Source organism: Pyxicephalus adspersus, chromosome 9, assembly GCF_032062135.1.
Source record: "Pyxicephalus adspersus chromosome 9, UCB_Pads_2.0, whole genome shotgun sequence".
NCBI classification, from domain to species: domain Eukaryota; kingdom Metazoa; phylum Chordata; class Amphibia; order Anura; family Pyxicephalidae; genus Pyxicephalus; species Pyxicephalus adspersus.
In genome coordinates, this window is record NC_092866.1 from 30,279,849 (window position 1) to 30,301,614 (window position 21,766).

General features: G+C 37.4%; 1 protein-coding gene across 6 annotated transcripts in view; it reads right to left on the reverse strand.

Moving 5' to 3' along the window:
* Window positions 1-21,766, reverse strand: part of PC (pyruvate carboxylase) — a 318,614-nt gene that overhangs the window by 137,851 nt on the left and 158,997 nt on the right. For all 6 annotated transcript variants that reach the window (XM_072423070.1, XM_072423066.1, XM_072423072.1 and 3 more), the window contains one exon: window positions 18,764-18,926. In XM_072423070.1, coding sequence (XP_072279171.1) covers window positions 18,764-18,926 — 163 coding nt within the window. The remainder of the gene's footprint in view (window positions 1-18,763; window positions 18,927-21,766) is intronic.

The window sequence follows — 21,766 nt, forward strand, 5'->3', positions numbered from 1 at the left end:
GTCAGTGAGGGATGAACTATCATTTTGGAAATTCAGAGCCCTGATTAACAAATATGCACAGAGCTTACCATAAGAGTTAGGGATGTTAGAGACATTTCATTTTCCAGTATATGGCTAAAGCATTACTATAGGCTGCACTGGGCAGTGTGAGAAACCAGTGTGCAGCAGGGGAATTGATTATTTAATGTACCCATAACTGAATACCTGCAGGAGTTGGAGATGAGCGAAGAGGTTGAACAAACAGGCAGCATCTTCTTTACAGCATTGGCTTTGTTTACTGGTGGATATCAAACATATTAGTATTAAATGTGTATATATTATTTATTTGTCTTAACAAATTTACTGCATGAGGCAGACATTTTTACTTAGGTATCTAAAAATCCTTGAACATGTGCACCACAGCCACAGTGATTAATTTCTACCAAAAAACAAAAATATTGTATTCATTTCCTTTAACTTTACAAAGAATGCTTATATACTATCTATGGGGGTTTGTTATTTCATCTGGTTAATCAATCACAAACTGCCACATCCCTTAACCTTTTCATAGTACACAAATAAACCAAAAACATATATGGGACTTCAAAGACAGTAAAATATCACATCAATTATGAACTAATTTTGTATCACTTTTATTAAAACATCATCATAACACAGTATTATTTATCTGAACATATTAAAATCAACATAAAACATTTTCACCATTTCTGTGTATAAACAAATAAAAAGGCTCAACATGACATGCTCTCAACACGTTTCATGATACTCCAGTCCGCTTCTTCAAGAGATCTAAAGAACCCATATGTTACATTTTATTATCTTTACAATATTCATTAATTTTTTTTATATATTAATTGTATTCAACATTAATTTCAACTCGAATGTTATATGACATACCCTAGATGTTGCAATGGTCACAGGACAAAAAAAGGGGGCAAGGAACTAGAGGTCACACACTTTAAACTATACTGCCATCATCTCTCCATTATACAATAAGATTGGTAATTTTCTGATATCTATTAATAAATCATCAATTACTTACAAATTATCAAACCTCATAAGCTGAATAAATATAATCATTTCCACCAGTGACATATAAAATTCTAACTTTGCCCTTAAACATCTCTAATACGTGCAATGTGGGTTCCATTACATCAATAGAACCTATTCCTCCTTTATATTGCTTTTAAATTGCTTATTGATTAATCTCCTGTTTCTATTTCATTATCTCCTGATTTGTGCCCATATATATTAAACTTCCAAAAATGACCATGTGCAGTTTATATTTTAAATCCTTAGTGTTTAGCATATCCCAATAATCTTCCCTATCTCTTTTATACAGTTAGGTCCATAAATATTTGGACAGAGACAACTTTTTTTAAATTTTGGTTCTGTACATTATCACAATTAACTTTAAATAAAACAACACAATCACTTTATTTCAGGGGCTCAAAAGTAATTGGACAAATTAAAAAGCTGAAAATAAAATGTTCATTTCAAATAGATGGTTGAAAACCAACCAAAGCAATGACAGCTGTAGTCTTGAACTTATGGACATCACCAGATGCTGTGTTTTTACTTCGTTTTAATGCTCGGCTTTAGTTGTTGTTTGTTTGTGGGCCTTTCTGTCCAAAGTATAGTCTTCAACAAGTGAAATGCATGCTCAATTAGGTTCGGATGAGGTGACTGACTTGGCCATTCAAGAATTCCACTTCTTTGCTTTAATAAACTCCTGGGTTGCTTTGGCTGTATGTTTTGGGTTATTGTCCATTTGTATTATGAAACACCTCCCAATCAATTTGACTGCATTTAGCTGGATTTGAGCAGACAGTATGTCTCTGAACACTTTAGAATTCATTCGTCTGATTCTGTCCTGTGTCACATCAAGGATAAACACTAGTGTCCCAGTGCCACTGGCAGCCATACACAGCCAAGCCATCACACTGCCTCCGCCATGTCTTACAGATGATGTGGTATGCTATGAGCTGTTCCACGCCTTCTCCAAACTTTTTTTTTGCCATCGATCTAGTAAAAGTTGATCTTGGTTTCATTTGTCCAAAGAATGTTTTTCCAGAACTGTGCTGGCTTTTTTAGATGTTTTTGAGCAAAGTCTAATCTAGCCTTTCTATTCTTGAGGCTTAAAAGTGGCTTGCACCTTGCAGTGCCCCCTCTGTGTTTACTTTCATGCAGTCTTCCCTTTATGGTAGACTTGGATATCGATACGCCTACTTCCTGGAGAGTGTTGTTCACCTGGTTGGCTGTTGTGAAGGGGTTTCTTCCACATACAAACACCCCCCTCCCCCCTCAAATCAAATTAAGGCCTTTTGTCTGCTTAATTAATTAACCAGCCCATGAAATAGCCTTTGACTCAATTGTTAGATAACTTTTGAGCCCCTGAAATGAAGTGATTGTGTAAAAAAAGGCTTTAGTTCCTTACATTGTTATGCAATCTTGTTGTTCAACCCACTGAATTAAAGCTGAAAGTCTGCAGTTTAACTGCATCTGAGTTGTTTCATTTAAAATTAATTGTGGTAATGTACAAATATTTATAAACCTAACTGTATGTTACTGGTAGAAAGGATTGAATATATTCGGATGGTTTTAATATGTTCAGATAATAAATAACACTGTTTTATATTGATGTTTTAATAAAAATGATAAAAACTTAGTTCAAAATTGATGTGATTTATGACTGCCTTGAAAGTCCTATATATATGTTTTATTTGTGTACAATGCTTACATATTATATATATGTTTTTTTTTTTTTTATTGCTGGAAATAAATAAATAGATACAGCATACCATGTTTATTGATAGTTTTTCTGTTTTTCCTCCTTAATAATTATTAAAGCAAGGAGTAAGGATTTTAAGTGAATATGGGAAACCTTCATTTTTATCATTATACAGATAAATGATCTACGATATTCATTGAAATCTTTCCTTTATATATACTTTATATGTACTTGCTGTCTGATGTGCCTTTATGACTATTAATCAATATGAAAAAATTGATATATGAAATATATACAATTTATTATTTTAAATTCATATGTAGTGTTTGTTAACATCATGGGGTATTGGGGTGTTGGAGGGTACATCTTGGGTCACAATAACAAACAGCAATAAATAATAAATATATATCTATATAAATCAAGTGAATATAATGAATCATATATGGCATCATAAAAAAAAATTGGCATAATTTTAAATATTATTTATTTTGTGAAAAAAATTAAAACAAGCTGGTTGGTTTCTTCTTGATTCTATATAAAGAATTTGCTTTCCTTATAGATCCTGTTCCATCTTTGCACAGTCAATACCAAAAACTATCTGTTTGGTGCTGTGTCTCTCTCCTTTTCATTGCTATGATCATTCCATCCATTTTGTTGATGTGAGGAAATATATATTTTTGTTTTTGTATTCCTGTTAATGATTTCTATTGAGAAATTTATGGTGAAAATTTAATTTGATTCAATAGGACTATATTGGTATAAAATCCTGTAGATCTCATGGTGTTTTCCTGAGGAAGCAGACGATAGTTCTGTGAAACACTTCAAAAAGATACCCATTGAGATTTGTTCAGCTATGTTATTTATGTGATGTATATCAGCAATTGTTTGATTGATTTAAATGTTTGTTATAATAAAAAATGATTGTTATAATAAAAATTTGACATTTTAAATCTTATCTAAAACACATTTATTTAAAAATATGTGCCTAAAAAGTCCTATAAAAAACAAGAAAATTCTTATATATTATATATATATACACAATCTTGGCCACAAATATTGGCACCCTTGATTTTATATCACAAATGCACTAAAAATGGAAAATATGGAAAAAAAAGAGGTAAAAAAAAAATGATACCTTTTTCATTAGGGTAGTTTAGAGTGGCCATACTTCTCCAAACACTCAGCTATGTGATTTTATATGATGGTTTGAAACATAGAAATTACCTTTGCTTTTTTGAGGGTAATTGCACTCTCCTAGGACTGGTTCACATTGAGTGAAGCAATTAGCATGAGGAATACTCTGTGGGTTCCTGATAATTTAAATTCATAACACCAAGCATAATAGTAAGCATCCAAATACTTTTGGAAAAAAATCCACTTTGTACCACCATCTAAAGGCATTCACTTATTTTAAAATAATTGGCAAAAGGTGCTATTTTGTGCAGATATTCCACAATGAAATGGATATTTCCTGAACAGTCATTCAGACACAGCTACATGGGCACTGGAGGACTCAAATTAAGCACCATCAAAAAGTTGCTATTTGTATACTAATGTTCTTGGTGCTGGAGGGATTTTATTTTTTTAAATACTAATCCAGAGCAAGTATACAGGCAGGTAAGTCAGAAGTATGTCTTTAAATTGTAAGACTTCTAGCATTTTCAGAAGTAAAGCTCAGCAAATCTAAATTTCAAAAATAAACTGGAAATCCATATTATTGCTATGACAGAAAAAGTACTGCAGATTATTACAGAATATTTTCAAAAATGGTTCCGAAATCTCACCTTGTCCAAACATAATTGTTATAGTCCATTTATTTTATCCTATAATGGATATTTTAATACCTCAAATGACCTACTATGACCAGTAGGCTTAGAAGGCCAATAAGAGAGCTTTTAGTTAAGCCATCCCCTTACTTAAAAGGGTCCAGAAAGTCAGTAAATTGGAAGATGTTGAAGGTGAAGCTTAAGAACAGCTAACATACTGTAAGATGTCCAGGGTATGGCCAAATATGATTAAAAGTTTGTACCTTTGTAATATAAATTTTATATACCCTTTGTTTATGTGTAACCAGGCTTGTAATAGTGTATCTATTTTGTTGACCAGGGCATGTATGTTTTGTTTGTAGATCCTTTGCATCCAAACATGTTTTTCAGCCTTTCTGTCTTAGTGTTCATGACATAAACATTATTTGATAGGTTTTCCATCAACTGCAGGTGTAGGGTTACATAAATGGATTCTGTTTATAACACAGTGAGAATGAAAACATTCTGCACAACCCCAGGCATGAGAGAATTATCATGTTAATGAAAGTGCCACAGAGAGCTATAGCAACGGCATATACAGGCAGAGAATAAAAGAGGCGGGGAACACGTTACCAAGCAAAGGAAAACACTTAGCAGAATTGAATGGAACATTAGTATGCATATAGATAAAATAAATGATGGTAAAAGACTGTTGAAAATAAAAATCATAGAAACACACTGATTAAATACTGTATGTCTAATGTCATTTTAAAGGAAAACTCAAATATCTTTAAAAAAATCCTGTTCTTTATGATTGTGTAACAATTTCGCAAAAGGAATTATTAGGAGATGGCATTTTTGTCCAATATTATAGTCCCAGAAAATGAATTACAGTAATTTAACAATAGAATGTCATAGAGAACAGAGCCCACCAAGATGTATGAGATATAAGCTGACAATCAATCACAGTAAAGATAAAGATTTGGAAGGGTCAGCACATTTCTGTTGTTATTGAAACATGTGCCCTGTAAGCAGTGGTCATTAAAAACCCTCCCATCAGTATGGTTATATGCACAGGCTCTTACTGGAATTACAGAAAACAATGCTATACATGCCACAACCCAGTTTCCCCAAACCTGCAAACCATCTTTTCACCAGATATTGATAAAGTGAAGATAACCTCCTTGTCTTAGATATTTATTTCCAGAAATAAATTGTCATACGATCCAAAGGGATTCTGTCTGAGCCAATTAGCAGAAGTACAGGTTTAGAAGTATCTCAAGTCTATATCAGATGTTCAGTGATGTTTTCCTAGACAAACTGATTTATTTTCATGAAGTCTTATCTACAACAGATACATCAACTTTTTTCACTGACCAAGGAATTGATTCAGTGCAAGAAATTGCATTTGTGAATTATGGAATTTTGTTGAATTTTTATGAAAAGTACTCTGAAATTCCAATAAAATCTGTGCAAATGGCTTAACACCTAGGCATTTTTGCCTTGATGCTTTATTATTTGAGATCGAAATATTTGATTGAAATGCATCAAAATGCATGCCAGTTAACATTAATCTATTCACTGTCACAAGCTTCCAATGTTAGTTGCAATGTACAATATATTGAATGTCATTTGAAGTTCATTTGAAATACCCTAACTCGCTTAGGGAACGCATGATAGCAGTATTTTAGGAAAAAAGGCGGTTTAGTTATTTTACTTATTCTTTTTTAAAGTAAGAGTGCATGGGCAGCCCATTCATTTTAGATGGTCTGCATTAATAAACATGCAACATAAAAGGCATTACCATTCCATACATACCTAATTGTCATCAGACATTTCAGGACCATATATTTTGATAGAGGCTTTTTATTATTATTGTTTTTAAATTGCCAGTGTCATTCCCAAATTCATTCATCTTTTGAATTTTTTTTAAATGAAAGAAAATAACAGATTGTGGAGGGATTTTAGTATGTTAATTGCATCACAATTTATTTGAAGGACCCACAAAGCTTCAAGACAAAGGAATTTAGTCACACAACTAATTTTATTAAAGAACTAGTTATAAATGAATACCTTCCATTAAATGATACATTTAAAATCTAAAAAGAATTTAAAGTAAGATTTAATATTTGCTAGGATTATTATCCTAGCCAAAAATCAATTTTGCTTGTCCTAAAATATATGTAAACCCCAAGGCCATGTTCATCTCCCAGCAGTATTGCATGCATTGGTGCAAAGCAGTGCCATTCATTCTGAATGAAGCCTGCTAAGACATGCCTTGCAGCGCAAAACATCTTATGGTATTGTAATATTGTGTGTTGAAATATGCTACATTATGTAAAATAAATCATGCACTATATTTGGTGTGTTTAAATTTTATTTGGCTGCCTTACAGTGCAAACAAGCCATTACTTCACTATCTTACATGTGTAACATCTCCCTGTATACTGTTTTAATATGTGCATTCCCACTTTGTACTATACAATAGTGGCAAGCCAGGACCCTGTTTGTCAAGGGAATGAAGAGAATGAATGTTGCCTAACAGCAAAAGGTTCTCCAGTGAGATGACATAAACAAATTTAACTTTTTGGCCATTGAGGAAATTGCCTTGTGTAGTACAAAGCCAACACTTTTCTTACAGTAAAGCAAGGTAGTGCAGCATCTCACAGTGAAGATGTTTTTTTTATCAGATGAAACAAGAAAAATGTTCAGGACTAAAGAAAAGAGAAATGGTACTAAAAAGCCAATTCATGAGGAAACAGAGAGAGACTAGGATGAAAGTTTGCATTCTAGCAGGCGATGACACTAAAAACACTGGTGAAGCTATACTGAAAGGGAAATATTGCAATGTCTTATTCCAGTGAAACCCTACACTTCAATTTCAGAATCTGTGACATGACTTGAAGACTGCACTTGATACTGCTTTACACCAATGCAACCAATATAACCTAAAAGTAAAAAAGCAATTTTGAGTAAGCTATGGGCAAATATCCCATTAGCTATATTTGTTATTCTAATAGTGCCAGACCCCAGGAGACTTGCAGCTGTAATTGTAGCAAAAGATGAAATAGTTATGTAGTCAGTCGGGTTAAGAAAAATACCATCAAGTTTAACCACTAGTTAATAATAATAATAATAATAATAAGTTTATAAACATATCTCAGATAAAAATTCTGTGGACATCCAGAGGAAGGCAAAAAAACCCTAGTACAATTTGCTCCAACAGGTGATAAAAATTCCTTCCTGATTCTCGGCAATCGGATGTTCCCTAGATCAACATTCTCTGTTATCTTTACTTTAAATCCCTAATGCATAGTTATATTCTGTGCTTCTAGAAAAGCATGCAGTTTTTTTTTTTTAAAGCAATCTATAGTAGTTGCTAAAACTACTTCCTGAGGGAGCCTATTCCACATTTTCACAGACCTTACAGTGAAGAACCCCTTCCTTAAACTTCTTTTCCTCCAGACGCAAAGAGTGCCCTCTTGTCCTTTGTAACAATGTTAAAGTGAATACTTGGGAAGAGAGTTTTCTATATGGACCATACATATATTTATACTGGGTGATCATATCATATCCCCCCTTAAACATCTCTTCTCAAGGAAGAATAGGTTTGGTTTAGCTTATCTCTTCTCGTAGCTGGGTTCCTCCATTCCTTTTAATATTTTTTTTGCCCATCTCTGCATTTTCTCCAATTTCTCCATAACAACCTTTTTTTTGAACTGGTGTCCAAAACTGGACAGCATTTTCCAAATGTGGTCTGACCAATGCTTGTATAGGGGCAGGATTATAAAAGATTAAAAGAGTAAAGAGACTAAATGATTGTTCTACAAATTATTGACTTTGAGGGGTGAACACCTAGGCAGACATGATTTATTATTTATCTTAATCATTGTTTGTGTCACAATAAAAATGTGGGCATGCTGTATAAATCAAATTGGTTCCAGGGCGGATAAATACTCTCACAATGCACTATAGCAAAAATCAAACCCTAAGAAGCCTTTTGCAAATAGATTGAAGATTCAACCAGGTTAAAGAACTTGGATATTAAGCATATAAAGACAGGATTAAGCTCCTCATTATAAAAAGGGGGTAAGAAAGAAAAAAAAAGTTATTATACTCTCAGAAGGACATTAGGCAGTAAGATCTTCTCTTAACTCTACAATGTGAGAAACTGTGGAGGACTTCTATTTCCTAATAATCAGTTTTGACACTAGAAGCAAAAAGAAAACTGATGTGCAGCTGGATCTAGGAAAAATGTGAATACCCAGATGTAAAAAGTTTAGAGATCTCATTTAAAAAAAAAACTATGGATATGTTTACATTGCCACAAAAATATAAAAAAGGGAATTTATCTCTCTATAATTCCTGAAAAACCGAGCGAGTTGATAAAGGGTCCTGTACCAGAGATGTATGTGTTTTTTGCAATTTTTCCCTGTGGTTTCTATAGTATAATAATATAATAATAATGACAAGCTGTGTAGGAGCAGTAAATAGTGTTCTCCCAGTTGTAATTAGAAAACTCAGGACTTAAAGCGGAATTGAACTAAAAAAAAAAAATCACACACTTTTATTTCTGCAAATCTCTTATCCCACTGGAAATGTCCTTAATTGGGACACGGGCCGTCCTGGTCAATAGTCCTTTAGGACCCAGGGACTAATGACCTCGAATAAACCCCACCTGGTCTGGGTGAATATAGTGTGAGAAAAAAGAGCCAAGCTGAACAGATAACATTTTTTGTTAAATTTTCATATCACAACTGATCAGATCAGATACTTCCTCCACTTTTGGGAGAACACTAATGTATGCTCTGTTCTCATCTAATACCACCCCATTACCATCTCTGATATAAAGTATAAAGACAGGTTGGGTAATAGTAAATCTACAAATACCTTATAATATACAGTATATATGAAAAGCCGTCAGGTCCAGGAGTCCCCCCCCCCCCCCCCCAAGGTTTAAGAGATTTAATTACCATACTGATAAATAAAGGAAGTTGTAAAAAAAGTTTTTTTGATTAAAGTCTGGGGAATGTGGGACCAGTCAATTCAAGAACTGCCTTCACACTTTGGCCACATAGCCATCTGGGCTTTGTACTGTACCAGGTACCACAACAGGACATTGGGCCCAGATGCAACCCTAATGTGTTTGGCAGTTTGGTCAGAAAATGGCACACATAAAACTCACTGTAGGTCATTTTGTAGGGCTCTGGCAGTATTTCTGCTGCTGGGTTGCTTCCTTTTGTATCTCTCTGTCTAGCTTGTGAAAAGACCTGCCTTTTTGGTATTTCTTCTATGCTCTAGAGACTGTACTGGGATACACACCAAACTTTCTTGCTACAGTATGAATGGATGTGCCATCCTGTAAGACCCTACCTGTGTACCAGTAGTAGCAAGGGCACTAAGGAAAGAGATATGGTATGTGGTAAACCAAAGAAAGTTTGGAGGTTGGCTTGCTGTTATCACTCCTGTCCATCTGTTCTTGCTTTTATTTGTTATAAAACAAGTGAAATTCACAATCACCTATACTGGACAGTTTGATATCACAGAAGTTACCTGTCATGGTGTTTTACTGTGTTGATTGAGTCTTTCCTTAAATAAAATAGGACCCTAGGAAATAGACAGTTGGTAAGTGTTTAAAGAACAGTTGTACTTCACTGAAGAGGGAAATAGAGGGGCTGCGACAGCAGATTTCAACTGTTGCTACTAGAGTTACTGTTTTTGAGTCTGCGTCCTCCAGTGGGGAGACCAGTCTTTTGGCGTTGGAATCCTCCTCTACTACTATAAAGTCTCACCTTACCCCTCTTTGTTTGCGCACAGAAGATAATGAGAACAGGAACCGCATAAATAACATTAGAATTAGGGGCATCCCTAAAGCTACTGCCAACGCAGACCTAAGGTCCACTCTTACTGCTATTCTTAACAGCTTCCTAAACCGGTCGCCAACAGCTGCCCTTGAATTGGATAGGGTTCATCTAGTGAATGGGCCGAGGGTTGCTAATAGATCTCTACCCAGAGATGTACTGTCGAGTGCAGTTTTAGAATATAAAAGAAGAAATAATGCGTCAAGCATGGCGGAATGGTCCCATGGACTTTGATGGGGCTCCGGTTCAACTTTTACCAGATTTATTCAGCAACACATTGAGAATGCGCCGGGTATTGCGACCCCTGCTGGATATCATTCGCACAGCACAAGCCTCCTACAGATGGGGTTACCCATTCCATTTGTTGATTACTAGGAATGACTCTATCTTTGCAATATTGAGTTTCTGCAACTGCCACCGATTGAACTTCCAGACTGGTTGGCAATGCCAACGGAGGTCCCTCCTGTATCACCAAGGAGCGCAAGACCGTGAAATACTCAAGGCAGATGGCAGACTGGCCTTACAGGTCCATTGCTTCGCCCACAAGTTGGACCTAAATGAAGCCTAAGTGTTATGATAATGCGAATTGGCATATTCAACTGTTAGTAGTATATGGTTTAGTGCGGCAGACACTTAATAGGTCGCTACTACTTTGCACTAGAATGCTATAAGGTATATTTCTGTTGATGAATATTGTTTGTTACCTAGGTAATAGTACTGGATTAATTATATGTATATGGTTGACTACTGTTGGTTTGGGTGACTCTTGAATGATGGAGATGGTTCTCGCTGGGATCATCTCGTGTTTGTATACAGGGTGTACTGGAGAGATTCGGATCTCCGGCCTCCCCACAGCCTAGGGACATGAGTGTCCTGGCGGAATAGATCTAAATTTGTGCAATTATTTTTTTGCAAATGTTACTTATGCAGGTATTGTTTAACCTCTGTTATGTTATTGGTTGCTCAAGAGCAGGTTCTTATAAAATATTTGGATACGATAGCCGTCGGCGAGCATATGCTCGTCTCTGTGGAGTACCTCCTCTTCACTTAGCTCGGCTCCTCCTTCTTTGAAGGATTTTTATAATTTTGGAGCTTATTAGATTTAATATCTTGTATTTTGTTTCAGTCGTTTTTTGTTTCTGTCCTAGATTACTTAGGACACGTGTCCCACCTATCCCTTCTTATTTCTCTCTCTCCCATGGCATTGCAAATCACTTCTCTCAACGTAAAAGGGCTAAATTCCCCTATCAAGCGTTCCTTAGTTCTACGGGTGCTCTATATATGTAAGTGTCGGGTGGCATTCTTGCAAGAAACCCACTTAAAATACGGGCATGTGCAGAAAATGACTGATAGCTATTTTGATAAATCGTATCATAGTACCTCCGCCGACTCCAAATCCAGGGGAGTCTGTATTTTACTCCATAAATCGGTTCAGTGGTCACTGCTAGCCTATTGCACAGATCCTGAGGGCAGGTATGTTATGATTAAGGGGGCAATTGACTCTCATATCTATACCTTTTGTCAATGTTTACTTTCCCAACAATGGCCAGGCAATATTTTTGGATTCTCTGCTTAGAATCATAGATGATTTTAGCGAAGGTACACTGATTGTGGGAGGTGATTTTAATTTTGCTCCCAACCCTTCAATAGACAATGTGACAAGGGGTGCATCAGCTATGTCTGAAGCAGCCTTGAGGATCAAATGCCTTCTACATACATACCAACTAGTGCATATTTGGCGTATTTTGCACCCAACCAAGAAAGATTTCACCTTCTATTCTCACATGCACAAAACATATTCCAGAATTGACCTTTTTTACATTAAACATTCCTCCAAAGCGACAGTGATATCTGCAACTGTTGGTGTAATTTCTATCTCAGATCATGCCCCGGTCTCTCTAACTGTGCAAGCATCGCCAACTGAACCGAAATCTTTCTCCTGGAGATTAAATGACTCTTTGTTGGATACACCTGAGATACGTGAACAAATTGAGGCTGAGCACAGGTCCTACTTTGCAATTAATGCTCCTTCTGTGGATAATCCGCTCCACCTTTGGGAGGAACATAAATGCTATGTACGAGGTCTGTTCATTCAGTTTGGTCATAGGTGCAAAAGGGAGAGGGAAGCTAAACTAAATCAGCTTTTGGCAGAGTTGCATGATTTGGAAGCCACTCATAAAAGGCAGCACACGGTGGAAATCGAGCAGCAAATCGTGGGTATAAGAGTGCGAATTAGAGAGATGCTACGGTGTAAAACCAAATTTATGCTTACCAAGTGCAAGGGAAATTTTTTTGAATATTCTAATAAATGCGGCAGGGCTCTAGCTCAAGCACTTCGGGAAAAGAGGGCAAAAACCTATATTCCTAGTGTGAGCTCCCCATCGGGCAGAAGGGTGCACACCTTTTCAGACATTGCGGAAACCTTTAGGTCATTTTTTGACAAATTGTATAATTTGGACAACAATGCTGCCACTAAGGCGGATCAGGTAGATTTGATCAGAGCCTATCTTGACTCCTTGGGACTGCCTGCCTTCCCTTCGGAGTCGGTGGAGTCTCTGGGGGACCCGATCACGGCAGAAGAATTGTCCTTAGCTATTACTAAAGCGGCCACTGGGAAAGCACCTGGTCCTGATGGCCTAACTTTACCGTACTATTCCTGTCTGAACTCCTACCACACTACTTAACAGCGTTTAATGCCTTGACTGAAGGAATGGCGCTGCCCAGGGATACATTGGCAGCACATATTTCCTTAATACTAAAGCCTGAAAAGGATCCCAACTCATGTTCTAGTTATAGGCCAATTTCCCTGTTAAATTGTGATATTAAGCTATTCAGCAGTATTCTGGCGAAACGCCTGACCCCCTTGATCCAATCTATTATACACCCAGACCAGAGAGGTTTCCTACCGGGGCGAGAGGCTAGGGACAATATGGTAAGAACACAAAATTTCATTATTATATTCATTCACATAAGCTACAGGCAATGTTGTTGGCGGCAGATGCTAAAAAAGCCTTTGATTGCGTTGACTGGGACTTTTTAAAATATACCTTGGTACATATAAGTCTGCCCCCTGCCTTGGTGACCTGGATTGGGTCCTTATACTCCATCCCAACGGCGCAGGTCAAAGTGAATGGTTCATTGCCCAGACCCTTCTCCATTAGTAATGGCACACGACAGGGGTGCCCATTATCTCCCCTTTTTTTATACTGGTATTGGAACCTTTTTTAAGGCATATCAGGGCAAACCCTAGTATCCACGGGATTGATGTGCAAAATCAGGTGCATAAAGTGGCTGCTTATGTAGACGATCTCCTGTTTTTTGTTTCATTTCCTAGGCTCTCTCTGCCCAATCTACTAACCGAGATTGGTAGGTACTCAACGTTATCTAAATATAAAATTCATCTACAGAAATCGGAGGCACTGTCCATCACATTATCTGATAGGATAGTGGAGTCTCTGACACCGTATTTTCCTTTTAAATGGGCGAAATCTACCACAACATATCTGGGAACTAAGATCCCTAGAGAATATTCCTTGGTGGTTAATTTGAATTTTTCTGCCCTTAATAAATGTGGTGAGGGGAGACTTACAGCGGTGGAAACAACACGCATTCTCCTGGTTCGGTAGATGCAACATATTGAAAATGAACATTATGCCACGTCTACTATACTTGCTCCAAACCCTCCCCGTCCATATCCCACAAGTACTATAAAGTTTAGGGAGGAGTTTCTCCGCTTTGTCTGGGGGGGTGACAGCCCCCGTATCGGGCGACGGATCTTTTGGTTGCCTAAGCTGGACTGAGGTATTGCCTTCCCCAACTATTTATACTATTGCCTCTATTGTACCAACAAGCGGGACATGTGGGGCGCTTAATAGACTGGTGCAGGAATGGTGGTCACAAACTTTGGGTAGTGCTCGAGGGAGCAATTTCTTGTACCCCATTAGCGGGGGCTGTGTGGTCCCCACCGCACACACTTCTTACTATTCCCAAGCTACCTCTGATAGGAACAACGCTACGTATTGTGCAGAAGTATTTCCGAATTTCAGGAGTGAGTACCTACCCCTCCTCATTATCTCCTATTTTGGGGCATCCAGGGTTTCAACCTGGTATATCTGACCCCAGGTTCCATTCTTGGAGGGAACGGGGAATTTTTAGGGCATCCCATTTTTTGAGGGGTACAAAATGGACGAATATTTCTGATTTGTCAGCTGGTCACGATCTTCCAGAGTTGGATGTATGGCATAGTTTACAATTGCATCATTTTCTCCACTCCCTCCCACTACCATCCAATTTTGTGCGTTCTCTGTCTCAGGTGTAGTTAGTGTTTGTGGCCACGGGCCCCGTTCGGGGAACACTTTCTAGTTCTTATCAGCTGGTTTTGACAGACCTCACCCCCTCATCTTTACCATTTTTAAATAAATGGGAATGTGACCTTAATACTACATTCTCCCCAGAACAACGGGAATGCCTTTTGTACACGGGCCACAAGGCTGCACTTAGCAACCCTTATCAGGAATTGAATTATAAATTACTCACACATTGCTACAGAGTACCGACGGTGCTCACTAAAATGTATCCAGAAGTGGATGATCGATGCTGGCGTTGTGAAGCTGAAGCTGGTAGTTCACTCCACATATTCTGGGAATGCATAATTTTAGACCTTTTTGGTCAAGGGTGGCAGTGGTTATCGAGGAATTGACAGAGGTGGATATACGCAACAGACCTGAGCCGGCCCTTTTGCATTTGAATGATTGGTCTAAAAAGAAATACCACAACTCTCTGCTTCCTCTCTGCTAAAGTCTGCATTCCTTCACTATGAAAGCAGTCTTCTCCCCCCACCTTGTCGCACTGGTTTAGAAGGGTGAACGAGATTATGACGATGGAAGATCTTATTACCTCTCGTGATGGGAGATCCGATAAATTTCGTAAAACCTGGTTTTATTGGATACAATATACCACCACCCAGGCGTATCTTTCATTACAAAGCGAGGCTGATAATGCTGATGATATATTTTGATAATGAAGCTGCTTTTGAACTTGTCGTTTTATGATCCCAATCACACTGTATTTGGCCAGTACTTAGTCAGGCCGGCAATGCCATGTCCCTCTTCCCGCCTCCCCCCCCCCCCCTGTTGCCAGTAACAGGTAATACAGTAATGACTAAGTGAACACAAGGACAACAATCTACTATGTGTGCTATACTGATGCCAAACCCACTCCTGGTAAGAAATTGACCAGAAATCTCCCTGACCAGAAGCATTCTGAAAAGCAGTACTGGAGAGAACAAGCTCATTATTCTCAAAGCATATTGTGTCCTATACATAGACATGATTACAGGAGGAAGGTCCTAAGCTCATTGCTGTCAAGAAAGACCTTCCACAACCGCTTTAAAGGGTGTTTGATTTCTTAAAAGTCATGCCATACATAAAAACCTGTGGAGTGGAGGAAGTGAGGGAATAAGAGATCCATTTTACAATCATGCTAGGAAGCACCCATCATAGCCATAGCCAGCCACAGTCCAAACAGCCAAGCGGAAACTACAAAGACTCAGCTATCCAAAGATATAACTATACCCAAAATATGGGTACACTGTGACAGAAAGGCAGTTCTGCCTGTCATATTGATACTCAGTATCAGAAGATAATGGAGGACTCACTTTCCAAACTGTATTTTTTCACCATTGTCTGCACACCGTCCTGTCCCCTCATTTCTCCATTGACAATGTAATATTGTCTTTTGGTCTTTAAACTTTTCTTTATCTTAACCTTAATTTTTATCATCTTTATTTGACTTCATAGCTGAAGATCCCATTTATGGCATGTGTGTCACGTTATCTTGGCACTTAATTAGCTACACATGCATAGCCATCAGTGTACAATTAAATGTAATCAGAGGAAGAAGAGACACACAGGGCAGTATTATTAACTTTCGGACCCTCAGTTTGTCGGTATTTTCCTATTTTCAAAAAACATTGAGTTTATTGTGAAAGGTCTAAATTGCCAAGTTTACCCGCAGTTTAGAAAAAAAAAAAAAGGAGTCACAAATATTGACCATAGGCTCCACACGGTTGATCATTTTTCCATTATTAATCAAATCTTTTTTCCCATCTAGCAAAAAAAGACGATTTTGGTTAATTATGCCAGGAACTGCATCCCCGGTGACTAGTAGGATGGTAAAGCATAAGCAGGAGGGTGCAGTAACAGTATCTTTTCCAGCAAGGAAAACAGAAGTGCCAAAACCAAATCTCTCTTCAAATCTCTCTAACCTCACAGTCACAGGCCACAGTACCTGTCACGTAGCAAATATACAGATGTCTGGTTTTGGTACACTTACACATCAGAAAAATTTTCAGGCAGAAATCTAATGAAAAGGTAGATTTTTAAGGGAACATTCCTTGATGTTTTCTATAAAATATTAAGTCCTTTACTTTGCCTGGTAATATTTTTATGGTTCAATTTGTTTTTTTTTTTAGAGCAGTTGTATACAAAATAGCTGTTACAGCGGTTTCCAAAATGAAAATAGTAAAAAAGTAAAAGTACAACTTTTAGTAAACATTGGGTTTGAGTTACCAGTATAAACACAAGTAGCAGCAGAACAAAAAAGAAATGTTACCAAGCCAGTCAAAATTTTGACAAGCATACAATAAACATACTCTCCAAGTTAAGAACAAAAAAAAGAAAGAAAGGGGGGGGGGGGGGGGTATAAGGGAAGGGAGCTGGGAAAAATACACTGTGTAATTTGAAAACAGAGTATAATGACATGTATCAAACCTGGGGTTAATGATCAACCAAATGTGGAGATGGGTCAATTCTTTGTTTAATCTTAGAAGAGATGCTATATTGTTCCCAACACGCCCAGCATGTCATATATTTACCCATACGGTCTTCATCGAAGGCCCTTAGCTCTTCCATTTTCAAGATCTTATTAACTTTACATACCCAAAGAGCTAATGGGAAAGGGGTCACTTGTTTCAAAAACAAAGGTATAATAAACTGGCGGGCTGCTGCCAAAAAGGAATCAAGAAGGACCTTTTTGGGTGGAGGTTAGACGTCCAGGAAAATGTAGGCCTATTTCAGGAGTCAGGGCAATATCAGTAATATAAATGTCAGAGCAAATTGCAAAGATCTCATTCCAATAAGGCTGCAGGACTGGACAGGACCACCAAATATGAAAATATAAAAATAGCTGCCATCAGCTTCTCCACAACGCCAGCATGTGCTGGATACTGGTAATATTTTTAAAGTAGCTAGGATATATGTGGGCATATACCATATTTCACTAGTAAATTTGATTCTGATGTTTAGATCCAGAAAATGTTCTGTATTGTTGTAATATTTGTATTTTCCAAAGTAATATAGACAATAAAAAGGATTGAAAATATTAAAAAAAACTGAGAATATTATTCAACTGAAAACAAAGAAAATCAAACAGTTTTACATACTGTTTTTTTATTTTAAATATACTTCTTTTTGCTGGATAAAACTCTGTTATTTCATTAGGTTAGGTAGTGGTGAAAATTAAAGATTATGACAACAGTGATATACCAGATCATGATTTAACAACTGTTTGGTAAAGGATTTTTTTTAAATTAATTTTGAGAACATTTTGTGAGACTATATAGGAATATGGGTCCTTATGGAGACAAGTGTTGATGAGTCATATGCAGAGTATATTGTTTTTTTTTTTATATTTTTGTGAGGACCTGATAAATCTATACACATAATATGACCATATATTATAAGAATATTTGGGTGAAAGAGATATTTAGGCACAGTTAATATTAGGGGTATCTAGAAATAGAGCTATTAATATAACGTTTTAAATAAAATCTTTAGCTGAACTTTGATCAAAGGCATGCTAGTTGCTCTGTCCCAATCCCTCCCTATATATATGACATCTGTGTGTTTATGGCGGTCCATTTATCGGGATTCAGCTGCAATCGTTACCTTTTCGTTAATTGTTATTTTTTATGTATTAATTATTGAGTGATTAATGTACTTTTTTTGTTATAGATTAAATATAGATGATATGATTTGTCTTGCATCACTCCTGATGAAGCAGAATTGAATGGTCCATGAAACACATCACACTGTAGAGTATTGTGGTTGTTAATGTTAGTATCTATTGTTAAGAATATGACAACAGTCCCAGAACTATTATGTCCAAATCCAGGTTCATAACTATGTGGCATTAAATAAATAGAGAATTCTGCCTCCTTTTGCAGGAAAAATGTAATTTTATAAATATACTCTACTACTTCTTGATGGAGAACATTCTTGTTTGGTTCTAAAGCCCCAACAGCAAAGATGCCTCACTTGGAGCTCCATAACCTCAATTACAAATATGCCATCAAGCCACTAATTTACATTTACTTTTACATTATGGTACAATATGGAAAAGAAAAACTAACCCAAAACTTGACCTACCTCAATTCTGCCAGTGTCGGGTTGGAATCCACGTGCTGGATCTTCAGTGGTGACTCTACACTGAATTGCACAGCCATTGATACGGATGTTTTCCTGCTTCAGGCCAAGCTCAGGCAAACTCTTTCCCTCTGCTACATGGATCTGAGCATGGACCAAATCAACACTGGAAAAAAAAAAAAAAGTTATAGAGTAAATATTAGGCATCTAAAATAAACAATAACAGCAAATATGCCAGAAAAGAAATACATTTTTGATTAGGCTCTGAGGAAACCAGTAAGTCCATGTTTTACGTATTAATTCTGTGGCAGTGAAACCTAAACCTATGTATTAGGGCCTATACAACAACTAAAATGAAGAACTCGTGGTAATGATCATATTTAGCCTTCTACTATCAGAAAGAATGCCACACTAGGTGTTCATAAAGACACACTAGGCCAGAAGAAACAAGATGTCCAAGGAAAGATTTTTTCCAATCGTGACTGCAAGCGAGCAGCCTCAGTCTTCCGCTCATCCCCGATGTAGTCTCTGTACGTGTGCTTGGCATCGAAATGCCCCTTGAGATTCAACCGCTTGAAAGTGCTGTTGGTGTTCTTGCACACTAAACACAGGGCTTTGCTGCGGAGTTGGACGAAGAATAATTCGTCAGTTCATTCGGGGTTGAAGACACGACGTTCGATTAGGCCGGATCCAACAATCAATAACTAGGGGGAAGTTAGGCCGGTCTGGAATACTGGCTAGGCCGTATCTGGCCTAAAGGCCAGAGTTTGCCAACCTCTGCACTAAGGCCTGTCCAACAACTAGAATGAAGAACTCATCAGGGAATGTCAGCAACTATTTTTTTTTTTTGTAATGGCCTTCTACTATCAGATAAAAAGCCATGTACTATTTCAAATTAAAGCCTAAATCATACAAATGATTATATTTAAATACAAAAAAATTAAGATGATTTAGCTGATACTTAATGTTCAAAATAAATTAAAAATATAAATGATAGCAATAATACCTTGATGTGCAAACAGAAATATAAAGGTAATTTTTAACACAACACCTATTAAAGCTAGAATCCAAATAACTGTAAATGCCCTATGTTTTCTAAGAAACATGCATACTAAACTGTCAAAGATGTATGCCATCAGCAAATTGGCTTACACAATAAAATGGCTTTTTAGTTAGCACTAATCTTTTTGCTATTGCCCACAAGAGAAAAACAGTAGAAGAAAGGGAAAGAAAGGAAGGTGATTTCCCTTTTCTGTAAAATCATTTTTGTTTTTTATTTGTTAAACAATGCATTATAATTTGCAAGTGACATATGTCTGCAAAATGTAACATTCAATGGGTTATGTATATGTGAAAAATAGAATGCTACTGTAAGCATGTTTTTGCTTTGTTTGCTACTAATAGGGTTGCTAACACAACATCAAGCCAACCCCCAAATGCCATTCATAAACTTTGTGGAAAGTTCATCCATCTCCTATGCAAATTAGTGTTCAAAGCAAGAAACACTGGACAACAAATATAATGGGAACAAAACACTGTAGCCATAAACAGCTGCTCTAATACCAAAAAGCAAATTCTGCCAAATCAAGCAAACCTCTTTAAGAGGTCATCAGATGAAACTTGCTTTTTTTCACAACAAAGAAATGGGATAGAACCAGAACAGGTTATGGTATGAGCTAAATTTTTCAACAATATGGTCTGAACAAAAGAGGCCTCTGATATAAGATCAAAACCTAATTTATAAGATTATATATGTATTAGACTAGAAATGTTTTTAAAGCACTTTCAAATAAAAGAAATAGCATCCTGTCTAATACACATCAACTTCCAAAAACAGCGCTTTTCCTCTATACAGGTCAGTATCAGAGAGTCTGGCTTACATGGACACACAGCTTTATAGGCTTGTGGCCTTGTAAAATGTTGAACCTGTAATTGGGAATCCGCCCAATCCTGCCCTTGCAGATTCCCAGTGAAACCAGCCCCAGGACAGACATTTTAGAGAACCAGTAGGAAAAGCTAGAGTTTCCCTGTTGACAAAACCCGGCTGGTTTCACCTCAGTACAGATATCTGAGATACTGCGTCCCACATACCATCCATCCAGGACATTTCCCAGTAACAAAGGTGTTCTCTTTGGCCCTGTGTTACATTCCCGTGCCCCTCTGCTTAAGGGATTAAGGGAGAGAAACCACCAGGTGACTCTGGCATTTTTCTCCTTGTTTTGGGCCATACACTTAAGGGGCCATGCTCAGTGATACGCTGGAACTTTCTTCCTAACATGTAGTATTGTAGGCTCTTCAACGCTCACTTGATGGCAAGGCATTCTCGTTCCACAATGACATACCTGCTCTCTGCGAGGGTCAATTTTCTGCTGAGGTATGCCACTGGATGCTCTTCTCCATTTACCACTTCAGAGAGCTCTGCCGCCAAACCTACCTCTGAGGCATCTGTTTGGACCAAGAACTCCTTCTTAAAGTCAGGGGCAATTAGCACTGGCCAAATACGTAATGCTGCCTTCAAATCCTGAAAAGCCCTTTCTGCCTCCTGGGACCAAGTAATGGCCCCTGTTTTAAGACCTTTTGTGAGATCTGTCAATGAGACAGCTATGGTTGCAAAGTTAGGGACAAACCTGCGATAATATCCCACGAAACCCAAAAGGGCTCCCACCTGATATTTGTCCCTGGGATGGGGCCACTCCTATATAGCCTCCCTTTTGACAACTGGAGTTTAACAAACCTTCTCCCAATGACATAACCCTGGTAGCGGCCCTCCTCCAACCCTACAGCACATTTTTCTTCAAGAACAAATCAAGGAGTACCTACACCAGGCCAGATGACCTTCCTACCGTGTTTCCCCGATTTTAGGACATCCCCATTAAGTAACCCCCGATTTTTAAAAAAATAATTAAAATAAGACACTTACCCGTTTATAAGACAGCTCCAGATATCTGATCCTGCGTGTGTGTCCTTTATGCTGGCTGCAGGGCGTGTCTATTCCTGAGCCAAACT